This window comes from Vicugna pacos, chromosome 6 (assembly GCF_048564905.1).
Source record: "Vicugna pacos chromosome 6, VicPac4, whole genome shotgun sequence".
Lineage (NCBI taxonomy): Eukaryota > Metazoa > Chordata > Mammalia > Artiodactyla > Camelidae > Vicugna > Vicugna pacos.
In genome coordinates, this window is record NC_132992.1 from 22,440,060 (window position 1) to 22,455,502 (window position 15,443).

At 50.2% G+C, this 15,443-nt stretch overlaps 1 protein-coding gene across 2 annotated transcripts in view; it reads left to right on the forward strand.

Annotated features, from left to right (window-relative positions):
* EHD4 (EH domain containing 4) overlaps nucleotides 1-14,999 on the forward strand; it is a 75,150-nt gene extending 60,151 nt beyond the window's left edge. Inside the window, exons 5-6 of one of the 2 annotated variants that reach the window (XM_006201682.4) lie at nucleotides 6,909-7,073; nucleotides 10,976-14,999. In XM_006201682.4, coding sequence (XP_006201744.3) covers nucleotides 6,909-7,073; nucleotides 10,976-11,512 — 702 coding nt within the window. In that variant the 3' untranslated portion in view covers nucleotides 11,513-14,999. The remainder of the gene's footprint in view (nucleotides 1-6,908; nucleotides 7,074-10,975) is intronic. The other variant, XM_072962619.1, reaches the window with a different exon arrangement.
* Nucleotides 15,000-15,443: the final 444 nt, after the last annotated feature.

Sequence of the window (15,443 nt, forward strand, 5' to 3'; positions counted from 1 at the left end):
AGAGAACCCATGTCCCCTCCCACTTCCTCTTGCTGCACCGTGAGTGCCTTCTGATCTGGCCTCAGGGCCCACAGGCCAGCCTTCTGGAGTCCATCACTTCGCCTCCTTCGGTCAGCAGCTGCTCAGCACCCCTGGGCCAGGGCTGGGCAGCCTAGTCTGGTGGAGAAGGGGGTGGCGAACCCCCCAGTTACAGAATGGTGAGCTGTGTGCTGATGGATGTGGACACTTGCTCTGAGGAGGGGCCCTGATAGGGGAGCAGGGGCATGGGGAGGGCTCCGCTGAGTGTGATGGCTGGGCCGTGACCAGCCATCCAACACCTCCTTCCTCATCCCTCGTCATCACTGCCTTCCTGCCAGTGCTCTGCCAGGGCACCATCCCTTCTAGGTCAAAAGAGACACCTCCCTGTCTGCGTGGCCCCACTCGCAGTCCCTCAATCTGCTCATTTCCTCTCCACTCACCTCCCTGCCCCGTGCATACTCACGCACTCCTCCTGCGTGGCCCAGCCCGTCTGCGATCACCTGTGCTTCTGTGAGTCACTGCTCTTTATCTTTCCTTCCTGGTACCAGCTGCTTTCCTTCCGGAACTACAGCCACTTTTGTTCCAGTCGTACAAGGCATGTAAATCCACTTATTGCAGCTGTCCTGAAGTGATTTCCCTCCCTGCTTGTCCTGGGCCTAATGCTTGGTGGCCGGAAGTCTGTTTTTGCCCATCTGGTGACCCCCTGGCACGTGGCCTTTCTCTTCTCCAGCTGCTACAGCTGGACTTAACCTTCAGGGTACATAATACCCAAAGTGCTTTTAGAACCAAGGCTGGGAAATGATGTCATAGCCTCTGCAGATTTCAAGATGTTTTGAATTATTTTTAAATGCCCGTGGACGTTTTTCACTTACCAGTCATTGCTGAGGGCCTAGTGACTCAAGATGCAGCTCTATTCAGTCACATAAAAAAGTAGAGGGCAGAGAGCTCACTGGGGGTGCCGAGCGCATGGGACTTCGCTGCTGTCCTGGAGCATTGGGCCCTGTGAATGGGCTGGCATGGCCTGGGTTTCAAGAGGCACAGAATGCTGCTCTGTCCTGACACCAGGAATAATGAAAGCCCTTGTGTTGAGGGTGGGGGGCAGAGGGCAGTCAACTTGCTGATCTTACTTCTAGGAAAAAAGCTTGTCTTTTTTTCTTGCTAAGAATAGTATCTGGCTTGTTCCTTTTCATAAAGGAAAATGTTTGAAGTACGGATGTTTCCAGCCTGAGCTTCTCAGTGCCAGTGTGTTCCTGGGGCGGTACCATGCTGAGAAGGGGGACAGGAAACAGTCTCAGGCGGATAAGAAGCAGAACTCAGCACAGTGGCCTTGGCCACTGACCGATGCCATCCACTCTATACGCCATCTGCTGTTTTATGTTCCATTTGTGAACTTGTTGCTGAAATGGGCAAGGAGTCACCTGAGTTTCTCTCTTTGCAACATTTCTGTTTCATAAAAACACTCTTTGGTTTTGGTATATTAATTTTATTTCTCTTGATCCAGTTTTACTTTTGCAAGCCAACCCTTATGATGGTCTGCAGGGTTCCAGAAGCTCTACGATTTTCATTTCTTGTGTAATTTTGTCTGATCCTGCCAATAAGTGCACAAAGTTGAGCATTCTCTTCGTTTCTCACATGGAGAGCTGAAGTTCAGAAAGGTGAAGTAACTTGCCCAAGGCTTCACAGCCTGAAGTTACAAAATATAGATTCAAACTCCAGTGGGCCTGACTCCCTGGTCCAGAAAGCATTCACCTGAAATCCAGAGTGGACAGCATCTGTTGCTTCTTACTATGTCCTTGCTTTCTGCATTAATCTGTCATTTTGTTTATTCTATCAAATCCTCCATCCACAGAAACCCTACAAAGTTGAGAGGTTTATCAGGCTCATTTTGAAAGCATGCAGAGGATAAGTTTTCAGGTGTCACCTGTGAGGTGTCAGATCTGAGTTGGGGTGTGGAGTGCGTCTATTGATAGAAGACCACAATTAGGTAGAATTCGTGGCCCATCCAGAGAGAAAGCCAGACATGCATCTTTAACGTCCTGCCAGGTTCTGCAGTAATCAAGACAAGCTCTCGTAAAGATGACATTTTAATAATATGAAAAATGACACTCTTATCAACGATCTCTTGAAAGTTCATGATTTCCCTGCTTTTTCTATTTATATATATATGTATATATATTTCACAACTCTCTATTTCAAGGAACAGGAAACCTTTAGAGTGGGTTTTTTGGTTAGCCTCAAAGATTATGTCTTATGATATCAGTAGACAGACACTTTCTTTGAAGACTATTCACAATCTAAGATGCCAGTCAAGTTTCATTTCATGATTTTTTAGAGTAATCTTTTTTGGGAAAGCTAAACAAAAAGGGGTTTAGAAAATATAAATCTAGTCTTATTTGGCTGTAATTAAAATAGCCAAGTGAAAGAAGTAAGGCTCAAACTCCAAATCACAGTAGTTCGTGGGATCAACGCACAAAGGTAAAAAGCAAGACAAATTGACTACAGGACCCCCACCCTTTACAAACACGCTGCCCAAGAATAGAAAAGCTTCCCACTCACTTGGAGGGCTTTGTTCAATAAAAGATTAATCAACATATGAGGAAGGAACAACTGAAAATGAGAAAGAAAAGGACAGGTCAGTGATTTAGGGGTTTACTATAGTTCTGGGGAACTTAGCTTCATCTTCAAAGCGTGTTCTCCTCTTAGTCACGTGCCGCGGGCAGGGCCCAGCTTTCCGGTCCGTCTGCCCTGCCCATCCTTTCTGTGGAGGAGTTAGACGTTTTGAAATTCACCAAGTAGACCCAGGCTAAGTTATGTAAGAATCATCCCACAGTGGCCGATGACCATCCCTTTAACACTTAGTCCACCAGGGGGGCTTTTAAAAGTGGCTCCGTTTGTAGTCCCAAGCTACTGTGGGTGTGTCACCGCCAGAGTCCACACAGGGGAGTCTGTTTCTTTGAAGGCTGGCCTCAGAGGGCTGGGTGGGCTCCCGCACATCCCCCTTCAGTGCTCTTCAGAATCACGTGCTGTTGGTGCCGCCTTCAATTTCAAAAGAGTAACAAACCCCCAAGTGGGAGCCAATCAACTGCCTCTAGCAGGTTCACACTCTCACTACCCTATGGGTTCATCTTCTGGGTCTTTAGTTTGTGAATTAAATTTTTATACCATCATAAACCCACTTTTAAAATGTGCTGATCCTCAGAGGTTAAATGCTCTAAGCACGTTTCCAACTGGGTCTACAAAGATGCAGGTTTCCCAAGCAGGGCATGTAAAGTCTGGGCAACCCTGAGGTTACCCAGTGCTGAACTGTGTTTCCCAGCCTGACACCCTCCACCCAGCTCATCCACATTCCATGAGCATCTCCACTCCTACTGCCCATGAGCCCTAGAAGCTTCCAGCACTTGCTGCCAGGGAATGCCCTCCAAGCCCAGGGTGGATGTATCCAGTGTCACCCTGCACACATGCTTCTCAGTCACTTGTCCCTGGACACAATTAATGAGATTGTGGCTGAGTGTAGGTGTGAACTATAAATTCACGTTCATTTAAAAGGGGAACATCTCTTTCTGCTGATTGAATTATTAGCCCAGAGAAAAATTGCCATTTTGATCCATTTGATTTGCCCCTAGTCATCACCATCTGATGAGCTGGGACTTTTCCAGTTTTATACAAGGGAAAGAGTGAACTGGACACGGTAAGAATGTTCAAAGGTTCCCAGGGTCCAATGTCATTCACTTGTGAATGAAAAGCTTAGAACCCAAATTCATCATGTAGCTATTTAAATATAGAGAGTTTATTCATTATTCAGTGAGGACTGAATAGCCAGGGGACTGCTCTGTTTTGAATACCTGTCCAGCAGCAGGGCTCTGACCATTGGTCACTGACAACATTTTTACTCCTCTTTCTTGTCGACAAAATGCATTCAAGTACATGCTCTCTCTCAATTCTCAAAACAACCCTATAAGGTAAGGTTTGTAATCTCCAGTTTGCGGATGAGCGAGGCTGGGAGGAGATGGCTGGCCCCGAGTTGCTCAGCCAGCGAGTGGGCAGCAGTGGCAGGGCCCGACCCCGCCTTCCAACTGGGTCGGGCCCTGCCCACCTCCTCTTTCTACCTGTCCTCTCCCTTCCATTCCTCTTCCTCTCTCATTGTAAAGAACAGACATTCAGGCTGTTCCTACCTCCTTCCACGGGACCATTGCCGGGTCTGGTCCTGGGTCCTGTGTTTATTTGGAGACATACCTTTGACCCAGTAGGGCAGAAGTGAGCTTTTGAGATCACTTCTGAGGTTTGGGGATTTCAGGCCCTGTTTACCAAGAGTCCTGAAAAGATCACAGGTGCCAACTTGCTAGAAGAGTGTAGTCTTTACCCACATTCTGTGTGGTGTTCACAGGGTTACATGCCATAACGTATCCATTTTTTGTGTATGGGGAGGGGCAGGGAGAGGCAACAACCTTCCCAAAGCGACCCTGTGGGTTAGGAGCGATCAGAAGCTAAACCTCAAAGTTGTTCATTTTGAATTTCAGACTTCAGCAGCTTCAGTAAGATTTTTAATTTATATCCACAGCAGCAGTTTAATTCTATAAGGTAGGGAATGAGGCAGTTGAATGCTGGTGCCAGCTCAGCATCACCTAACTAGTTGCATGACCTTGGGTAAGTCATACAAATTTCCTGGAACCAGGAGTTCAGTCAGGTATAGGGGCCCCTTCCAGATTTAATACTCTATGATTCTAAGGATTATAATGTATCTTGTAGCTCAATAAACTTCTTAAAAGCAGGGCCCATGCATAGAATCTGACCCTGAGTTATCATCTTAGCATGCCCAGGGAAGGACAGGAGGGGGTGGCCGTGCAGTGACAGCACAGCAGGAGACTCCACAAAACAGGCCGGTAGAGCTTCCTGGAAGTGGTGGTGGAGGCTGACAGCAGCTTGCAGCATGAGCTGGTTGGTCGGGTCACCTGAGGGTTATGACTCAGGTAGCTTGCCAGGCAAGAAGGAGGAGGAGGAGGGAGCTGAGGCCTGGCACAGAAACCGCCCCAGTTATGTCAGGGCACCGGAGGCCTGGCATCCAAGGGTGGCCCATTATCCAGCAGCCTAGGTCATCAGCAGTGAACCCCTGAGGGCGGGATAAGGGAGCAGTTGCCAGGTGGTGGGAGGAGAACTGTGGCAGGTGCACGTGACCTACAGGCCTCTGGGTACCAGACAGTGTTCAAGAACAGGATGCCAGTCCCAGGGGAGCCAGGGGCTGGGTAGGGAGTCAGCCTTCCTGGAGCAGGGGCCTGGCAGCTCTGAGAGCCACACTAATAGGCGGTGAGGGGGCTCAGGGAGGGCTGCAGGGGCCTGGCAGCTGCCCCAGGCCTGAGCTCTGGGAAGGGGTCTTGGAAAGAAGCCCTTGTGGTTGGGAGACTGAGCGGGTGGTGGGACTTCCTGCTTTGAGTGGGGCTGGCTCCAGAGCAGGGCAGGCCTGAGCATAGAACAGAGAGGTGTCCACAGGCCCAGTCCTAAGGTTCCAGGAGGGCCGAGGCCAAGGAAATGACACAAGGACAGCTGGTGAGCAGCTGGGTCACCCCAACTGAGTATGGCGGCCCCTCCAAGTCCTTTGGTGCTGCACAGAACCCTCCCCAGCTCCATCCAGACGAAGCCAGGCATTCACTATTCAAGGCGAGGAAGTTACTAGTCTCACTAATTTTACCACTTTTTCATCATATCCTCAAGAATGCAGTTAAAGCCCGTCATTCTAAATAAAGGATTCCCAAACCTTGGATTTCTCTAGTTATCTTTTAAAATCGTGTAAATATTTTTGATTGTTTTAACTTGAAAAACAAGTAAATAAACAAGTTTACTAGTGACAGAAAGGTTTAGAAGCATCTCTCCCAGTCTACACTTGTCACAGCAGCCAGGCAGCACAATGTGTGCTTATGTTAAAATGACCTTTATATAGATGGAGAAGTTAGCATTGTCTGGTCCGAGCATGTCAGCATTTGCATTATGTGCTTATTTTAGTGTTCAAATCTTAGCAAAATGTTTTTGGCTGTGCCCAGTGTATATCCCTACACAGAGGCCCTCAGCTGAGCCGTGGGATGTATCTGCTCACCCCCTTTATTCAATTGCCATTCTTCCACAAGAGTACAGTAGATGTCTGTTTTCTCTAATAGGATTTTCCATAGCTACATACTCATTTTCTTTTTGTAATCACTGCCCTGTTTTTCATCTTTTCTTATTTTACTTATTTTCTTGACTTGGAAATTACTCTGTAGAATTCTAGATATACAAAGAGAAGTTTTGTAATGAACATTTCTTAACATCCTAAAGTTGGAGATCAGAAGAAGGGTAGAAATGTTAAGGAAGGGATGACGCAGTCCAAGCAGAGCCCTAGCAGCAGGATTCACCCGCTTTGGGTAACAGTGCCAGGCCTGCTACCCCTAGGTGACCAGGGTTTCTGGAGCTTCCTCCTCGTGTACTGTGGTTCCCTCTCCCACAGGGAGCTTCTGCCATCCAGCCTGGTCCTAGGCAGCTGGTCTTGTGCAGAAATGACTTCAGTGATCTCGGGTCTACACTGTCCGCGGGGAGTTTAGTTATGGGAATTCTCATCTCATTGGTCACTGGGCACAGATTTCCATGCAGATTGACTTCCAGTTTCATTTCCTGATACTTCCATGCACTGGTCCTGGTGAAACTTCCTCTTAGGTCTTCTTAGGTTAATCACCAGAGCCAAGATCTTTCCGACTCAGACCCCCTCATTGCCTTTTCCCCAGATCCTTGCCCCTCCTCCTGTCCCAAGGACCATGGCACTGTTGGGGAACCTGTTGTGTGTTGTGATGCGTGGAAGATGCCGTTGTGTTTGTCCCTCTCTGGTGCAGTTCTGAATGGCTTGTCCTCACTGATATACACCCCTCCAGGTGCACGCCTACATCATCAGCCATCTGAAGAAGGAGATGCCGAGTGTGTTTGGAAAGGAGAACAAGAAGAGAGAGCTTATCAGCAGGTTGCCAGAAATCTACATTCAGCTGCAGCGAGAATACCAGATTTCTGCAGGGGACTTCCCCGAGGTCAAGGCAATGCAGGTGCAGGGATAGAGGGGCACTGCGACTTTGTCCGGCTGATTACTGGGGACCAGTGAGGGTTTCATGGTTTAGAATGGAGGAGAACACGGTGGATTTCTCTCTCTAGTAATCCATGATAACAGGCTCCTAATGACAAAGCAGAAATTGCTCGCCTCCCTATACATGTAAACAATAGGGAGACATTTCAAGAAGTAAATGAGGCTCACCTGAAAAAAAAAATCACACGCACAGCCCCCTAGGCTGTGTTCAGGGTCATTTTGACCTTGAAGTGAGACCTGTTTTTGGAATCCCAGAACCTTAAGGGAATTAGAGCTGAGAGTGACCTTGGAGGTCACCTCAGGTGGCCTCCTCAAGCTGGCCCTCCCCGGCGCTGTGGGATTATGTGCTCAGGCAGGGTTGCTGTCACAGGCTCAGGGGCCCAGTCAGGGGCCATGGTGGTCTGTGGACATGGCTGGAGTTCCCTAGACACAGCGAGCTGCGCCCACTGAAGACCTGCTTAAAGGTCAACACTGGGCAGCCTTTGACCTAATTTCAGAGTCTCCCTGAGTTGTGTCTGGGCAGCCCCAGCTGAGCCCGAGTGGGTCCTGCCACCCTGACCTGACCAGCGTGACCACCTGGAGGAGGAAAGGTAAACAGTGGAGGCAAGACCAGCAGGCCACAGGAGAGGACGCGTCAGTCCTGAGGGGTTTCTTAATGTAAACTTCATGTACAGTACACACTGAAATAGGAGTGGGTTACACTTACGTTGTGATGCCTGGGTTCCAGGTGAATACTTCTGGTGTATGTGTTCTGGTCAAATGTGATGTAGTCACCTTAAAAAATATACATAGAAACATCTTTTTTTTAGAAGTGAGGTTGGTACTCCTATACTCAGAGGATGAATTGGGCTTTCTTCTGGTCACAGGGTGGCTAATTTGCCAGCTTCTGGGGCCTCTTCCCAGGCAGGTTCTGCTTTCACACCCTTGGGTTATGCCCTGCACCCCATGATCAACCAGAAAGACAACTGTTTCCTTGTAGCCTTCAGATGTTTTCGTAGGGAAATTGTTTTCTTGACTGAAATGAAAGCTATGAGTAAGTACACAGTGCACACAATGCCTAATGGGGCGTCTGTGGCTCGCTGGCCTCCTGAGGCTCCCGTGATGCCCCACCCACAAGATGCTGCTCCCCAGACCTGGAGCCTCCCTGAGAGGCCGCCCCTGCCCGTCCTCAGGGAGCTCCTGTATGAAGGGAAAAAACTCTAGGCAGAGCTGCTCCTGACCACGCTAGCCTGGGCCTGGGCAGTCTGAGGGCATTCAGGCCCCTCAGAGCTGTCCAGTGGGGCAGTCCCTCACCTTGGGTCTTGGGAGCGGCCATGGCCCATATAGCTGGACGATACCGAAGAGCCCGAACCTTCACTGAGAGCCCTGTGGTCAGGGCCACACCAAGTGCCTTTGAACCTATAGTGGACACCTGTGAGCCCTGGGACTTCCAGGAGCAGGAGTCACACCTGACAGACACTCCATTCACCTGTGTTCATGTATTCATTCACCTAAGAATACTAATTAAGTCTGCTATTGGCAGGCACTATTTTCAGTCCCTGGAATAAACCCATGAACAAACAGCAAAAATAAAATTCCTTGCCCTTACAGAAGTCCATTCTGAGTTACAGTCTTGGCTGCTATGACTGTGACCAGCAGAGAAAATTTGGCAGCAAAGTCCCTTGTTGGGACATGTGCTCCTTGTTATGACGTAAGTGCTGTTGTGCTTCAGTGTAATGAATTTATTCGGTGTGTCTCTCCCATATCAGGCTGTAATTCCAAGAAGCCAGTGACCATGTCCCGTTCCCAGCTATATCCCCAGCTCCTGGAGTGTGGCAGGCGCTCGATGAATACATGTTGAATGAGTTAATAAGTTAGCGTCGGTTTATATCCTAGCAGGCTCTAGGGTAGTGAGTTTCTCAGACCCTAACCCGGCTCTGACTCCCACCGGGCTTATAGATAAGCGGTTTCCAGAGCAAACTCCTAGAAGCTGGATAAGGATTATTCCTCGGGAAGGTGGCCGGGTCTTGATCCCACCACACCAGTCCTTTCAGGGAATCTCCAGGGAACAAGGCAGGCCTGGAGTCCCAAAGGCATGCTTACTGTTGCCTGATACTTCGGGCTAGTCACCCAGGAAGCTTTGGGGCTTCCCAGTGTGGGTCGAGACCTCTGTCATCCCTGAGTCTACTGAGCATCTGACATCCTCCCCAATACAGGCATTCAACCTCTCATGGACTGCGTCTGGGACAGCGGCATGGGCAGAAGCTAGGAACTGACTTAATTATGATCTTTGCACATCTCAGGATCATGCAGCAGCCAGCTTTAATTCTCTGTTCTCCGTGTGCTCTCACGGACCAAGCTGGACAGGATGACTCTTTGCTGTAGCAAAGAGCTGACTGTATTTTGCAGGCTTTTGCCCAGTGCTGGGGGAGGCCCATGACCTACTGGTGCATCTGCCTGTGTCTACCCTACAGCCTTTGGGGAGGGAATCTGATTTGCTGCACTGACGTGTCCATACTGCAGAATGAGGGGAGCACTAGCAAAGCCACCTTTATTGCTGACTCAGTTATCCTTGGAGAATTGGGCCCCTACAGCCAATGAGTTGGCAGTGTTTCAACAACAGAGGGCAGCAGAGCCATCCCCATCTGCTTGGACCCTCCCAATGGATTCAAAAACTGCTCTTCTGGTACACGTTGGAAGTGAGCGGGCAAGGGAGACCCCAGCAGAGGCTGGGCTGGGACTGACTTTTGTCTCTTGGGAGGGAGCAGTTCCAGGATCCTGGGCTTGGTGGCTTTAATGGATACAATTGTTGATGGGTAAATCTTTCAGTTCTGCAGTGTGCAGAAATCCAGTAAAAAGTCCCTGAGCCACCCTGGTGGAGGGCAGGGATGGCATGGTTTAACTTGGTCCCGACTCCCCTACACACGCATCCCTGGTCAGGGCTGAGGAGGCGGATACCGCAGGGATATGAGTGCAGAGTTTATTTCCTCTGTGCCCTTCAGGGTGGGAATGGCTCCTGCTGCTGCTTCCTGTCCACCCCTGCAAATATGTGGCCATTTCCCCTGGCCGGTTTTCCAGAAGTTTGCAGTCTGAATCCATGTCCCCTGCAGGCGGGTAGAAAGTTTGGGCGGGCACCGCCTTCATTTGTCCACTTGACCAGACACAGGGGCTCTGTGTGTACCCAGAGCTCAGGCTCATTCATGAGGAAATAGGGTAGGTGTTCGTGCACCCAAGGGAATCTAGACTTGTTTACCCCAGCAGCACTCGGATTTTTGTGTAGGCTGCCTGCTCTCCTCCTCCCAGGCTTTCTCTTCTCAGTTCCCTTGGCTAACTGAGATGCCGGCAGCAGGCGCCCGAAGTGTTGGCAGCACTGTTTGGTGCTGATGTTGGGGTGACATGCAGGTGACTGCGGGCCATCAGTGAGGATGAAGGACACACAAACTGGAATGCGCTTTAGCAGCCAAGCCTGCAGTAACTACCCCACCGCTCCGTACTGAGCACAGGCTGCCCAGCGGGTGTCAGCCCAGCCCAGCCTGCTTTGACGGCCATAGAGTTTGCTACTGAGAAGATTGTTGGAGGCACCTCTTCAGAGATATGTCAGGCTGCTTAGCTTTCAGCTCTGTCCCCTATACCATCCAAAGGCTCAGGGCTCCACTTCTGAATAACAGCATCGTCTGTTTGCCCTGCCGGGTAAAGATGAAGGGCCCAGCTTTAAAGTTCCACTCCCGTGTCTGGCAAGTTCAGATGTGAGAACCTCACCAAACAGAAAGTTCCAGGTATGTGCTGCCTGCTTTCAGGGAGCATTCGTCTCCTTTGGCCATCCATCTCCCCATTTGCTTCCCACAGGGAGGGCGTTAACCAAGCCTGTGGTTTCTCCTTTTCCAGGAACAGCTTGAGAACTATGACTTCACCAAATTCCACTCGCTGAAGCCCAAGCTGATTGAGGCCGTGGACAACATGCTGAGCAGCAAGATCTCGTCCCTGATGAGCCTCATCAGCCAGGAGGAGACGAGCATGCCCACGCAGCTGGTGCAGGGCGGCGCCTTCGACGGCACGGCCGAGGGCCCCTTCAACCAGGGCTACGGGGAGGGCGCCAAGGAGGGCGCCGACGAGGAGGAGTGGGTTGTGGCCAAGGACAAGCCCGTCTACGATGAGCTCTTCTACACCCTGTCTCCTGTCAACGGCAAGATATCGGGCGTCAACGCCAAGAAGGAGATGGTGACCTCCAAGCTGCCCAACAGCGTGCTGGGCAAGATCTGGAAGCTGGCTGACTGCGATTGCGACGGCATGCTGGACGAGGAGGAGTTCGCGCTGGCCAAGCACCTCATCAAGATCAAGCTCGACGGCTACGAGCTACCCAACAGCCTGCCCCCCCACCTCGTGCCCCCCTCCCACCGGAAGTCCTTGTCGAAGGCCGACTGAGGGGCAGGCCGTGTGCGGGGCAGGCGGCGCGGGGTGGGAATCCGGGGGCCAGGGCCTGAGTCCCACGCTGCCGCCGAACCACTGAGCGGCCCTGGGCAAGGCGCTGCCCTCTCTGGGCCTCATCTTCCCATCTGTAGAATGCGGAGAGCAGGCGCTGGACACCAGATGAAGTCCTTCACCTCTAAAATTCCGAGTTTCTAGTAAAATATTGGGGGGAGGGGGTGGTTTAGGAGATTGAAGGGTTGAGAAGAAAGGGAAATCATCCCAAGAGTGCTCAGAAGCCGGGAGAAGCAGACGTGGAACCCCAGGAGCCACGGGAAGTGAGCCGGGGCTCTGCTGGGCTTCCCTGGACTGTTCATCGTCACGAACCTGGCTGTCTGTCCCCCAGAGAGCGCCAGGAGGCAGCAAAGGGGAGCCGATTTATTTTATTTCCTGCTTGAAAAAAAGCAGCAGAGAGGCTTTCTGTTCTCTCCAAACTGTCTACCAAAGAGAAGCCTGCTGCTCCCGCTCTGAGAGGAGGCGGCCCCATGTCTGTGTGTCCCCGTCCATTCTGCAGGCCTGCAACGCAGGCAGCCAGGTCGCCCAGGGCATCCGTCCCAGCACCCACTGGCTGACTCCCGCCAGGGCTCCCCCACCCCTGGGGCCTTCCCAGCAAAGTTCTGTTTGGTTAGGAATTTGGGACTCACAACCTTTATTAACCCCTTGCAAGACTTCTAGTATTCATTTCAAGTCACGTTGAAATCAGAAGATTAGCTTCCCTGATCTATCCAATAATTTGTAGCAAAGTCTATCATACTTAAACTAGAGTAAGAAAAGAGGTCGTTCTCCCCAGTCGTCAGTTAGTGGGTTACATGTCCCCAAGGCTCCTTGGTCCATGGCAGGATTTAAATTCAGCAAAAACATGGCTTGGTGTGTGCAGTGTCCTGGCCCTATGGACACCAGTGGGATAAGGAACCAGCCCGCGCTGGCTCTCAGGTAGAAGAGGTCATTCTACTAGCATTAAACACTATTTTTATAAAAAAATAGGCATTTTTATTATGTCCACTTTTTTTTTAATACAGTCTCTGTACAAAAGATAAAGGCCTTTATACAGAAACAAGATGGAATCTTTGGTATAAAGCCTTATCTTCAACAGGTTGTGTGGTTCGTACCATGAATGCCTCACAAGGCAGGATTTGGGCACCTACCTGTACATCAGCGCCTGAGTGAGAACACTCCCTGTAAACCTCCCTGGACCACTTGCTCAAATGCGTATGTCCAGTGGAGGTCACGGTCCCAACTACGTGGGCTCCAGCTGGAGGATGCAGGTGCCTTTCTCCATTATTTATGCAATAAGAGAGACTCGAAATAGTGATAGCCATGTGGTATGGGGTCCTGCCGGCACCAAAAATGAATGAAATGTGGACAGTCCCACCTAAGTCTTCCAAAAAGCACGTTTTTTTTTTCCTGGTGTCACCTGTGACATCAGGGTCGGAACTGCAGATTTAAAGGAAAATGTTTATTTTAAAGAAGGTTTTATCCAGATGCCAGCCCTCACACTCCCTAGCTTACTCTCTAAATAATTTAGTTTTCAGAGAAGTAAACGCATAACATGGTTTTTAATCTTAACGAGCACTTTTAAATTAGACACATAGAAAAGGGACATTTGTAATAATTCCAGTACTGTAATATGAGCAGATAGTTCTATGAACGCATGAGGACTGCCCAAGCGTGTGAGCACGGTGGATCCACCAAAGGGCAAGGTTGAGAGAGGAGAGAGTCCATTTGTCCAAAAGTTTAGAGATGCCAAGGTTAGTTAGCTGATTTCCATTCAGAATGATCTTGCTTATTTAACTCTGCTCAATTGTCATATATAAAGATAAATATATACACATATATGTCACATGAGTATGTATTTTTGACACTGTGTGTGTACAAATGTAGATATGGCCAAGTTTTATTGACATAGGGACATAGAGGAATAGTGTTTTAGAGGAGCAGCCGACAAGGTTGCTGGTTCTACGTGGATGGAAACGCCCCGTAAGGTTGTGATCCCTGCCCACCATGCCCTCAGGTGGGAGAACATCTTTGTGAATGCTTTCCCTGCTGAGAAATAAGGAAGAAAAAGGAAATCACGTGTCCTTTTGTCTTAATATCATCTCTTAAAACATGAAGTTATCCATTATGAAAAGTTGATTGGAAAGAAGACCACTGGAAAACATTTGGGACGGTGGCCAACCAAGGACCCATATCTCCCCAGGACCTGCACAGTGTTCCTTGAATCTGTGTTCCAAAACACCCTTGTCCCCTGACCTCACATAGCAGGGTGACAAACACGAAGCCCTCAGGATCTGCACTCTGACCGGCCACATTGCCCTCCTGCACCACCCCATTGTCCCAGTGCCCCCGACAGCGTGCTCGCAGATGGGTGGGAGGGTGGAGGTAGGTAAACTCTAGAACTCGGAAACTACCTTCGTGCTCTCCGTGATTCCACAGAAGAAAACCTAAGAATCTTGAGTCCATTTGCTGTACAGCACATGATAGCACATAACACAAACCTCTGCATTCTTAAGTTCAGGGGGGGAAAATGAAAACTTCTGCTACTCCTCCAAAAGTTGACTTCCAAGTTGTGAGCCTGCTCATAATGCCCACCTGAACCTTCATGTACAGAAGAGTTGCGCTGACACCTGCCGAGACACCGCCCCCCCAGCTCTACAGCCACATGCTGACATTCAACCTGCTTGGCATCATACATGGATTCTTTCCTCGCCGCGGGCTTGGGTGACCCGGGGCAGGGGTGCTCTAACATGGGAGGGTCATGCATTTGGTTGGCTTTGGCTTCTCCAGGACTGGACTGGGTTCTCTGGAACACTTGTTGTCATGCAGCAGTAACTCCTGGATTGGGGGCTGTGGCTCCTCCCACAGGAAAGTGGGCCTTAAGAGTTGGATTCTTACACTATTGTCATGGGACTGGTGTCCAGGGGGTTTAGAGAGCACATGAGAAGCCAAACGCCCCTGCTCTCCCCCACCAACCACCCCCATTACCAGCCTGCAGGAGAGGCCTCGCCCAAGCCCAGGCCGTGGTCCTTCACTGTGTCTGCTGCGTCCCTTCACCACACCAGGAATGTCTTGTGCTGGAGTCTGCCGCCCAGCATGGGGTTTAACCACCGGAGTCATGACCCGACAGCCACCGCCGGAACCTTTCCACTTAGCAGCTACACTCCTTCCTGATGCCCAGAGCAATACCCTGGACAGATTGCCTTGGAGATAAGGAAAGCATTTAACTGAGGCACTGTTTACTTCCTCCATGGAATGTGGCAGAAGAATAACACTTTTAGGACAGATAACCACTGGGTTTTTTTGGTAAACATAGCCGAATTTAAGAGTGTACCAAGTGACCTGTCGATTAGCCAATGCAATTAATATACAATGCTTCTATTTTTTTGTAATCTTGTTTAGGAGTGTCAGACAAAAAAATCTACTGATAATAAACTTCTGAAAAAAATCATTACCTTTTCCCCACTGGCTCTGCTTTCCCAGTTACTGTGTGTCAGCTATCTTGGGAATGAAGCAGGGATCCCTTGGATCCATCTGAAACAAGGCAGAGGAGTTGGGGGAGGGTGTGCCCTTTTGCATGCCATCCCTGTGACCCCCAACCCTTCCTGCATCCTCTCTGGTTGGGAGATTCTCAAACTGAGGCTTCCTCAGCAGGAAAGCAGCTCCATCTCTGGGGGCAGAGGCCAGGTCTGGGAGCAGGCCCCAAGGGAGTCTCATGCCCCAACTGAGAGTGACTAGAAGACAAGACTGGAGGGGACCATGAAGAGACCCTTCCGAGGCTGGGGACAGGACATCACAGGAGGTGGCCTCTGTCCAGTGCTGAAGCGGGCCTGAGCACCTGAGGGTACAGTAGTGCTTGGGGTCAGCCCCTGGCTGGCCGGCCCTGCTCCTGCCT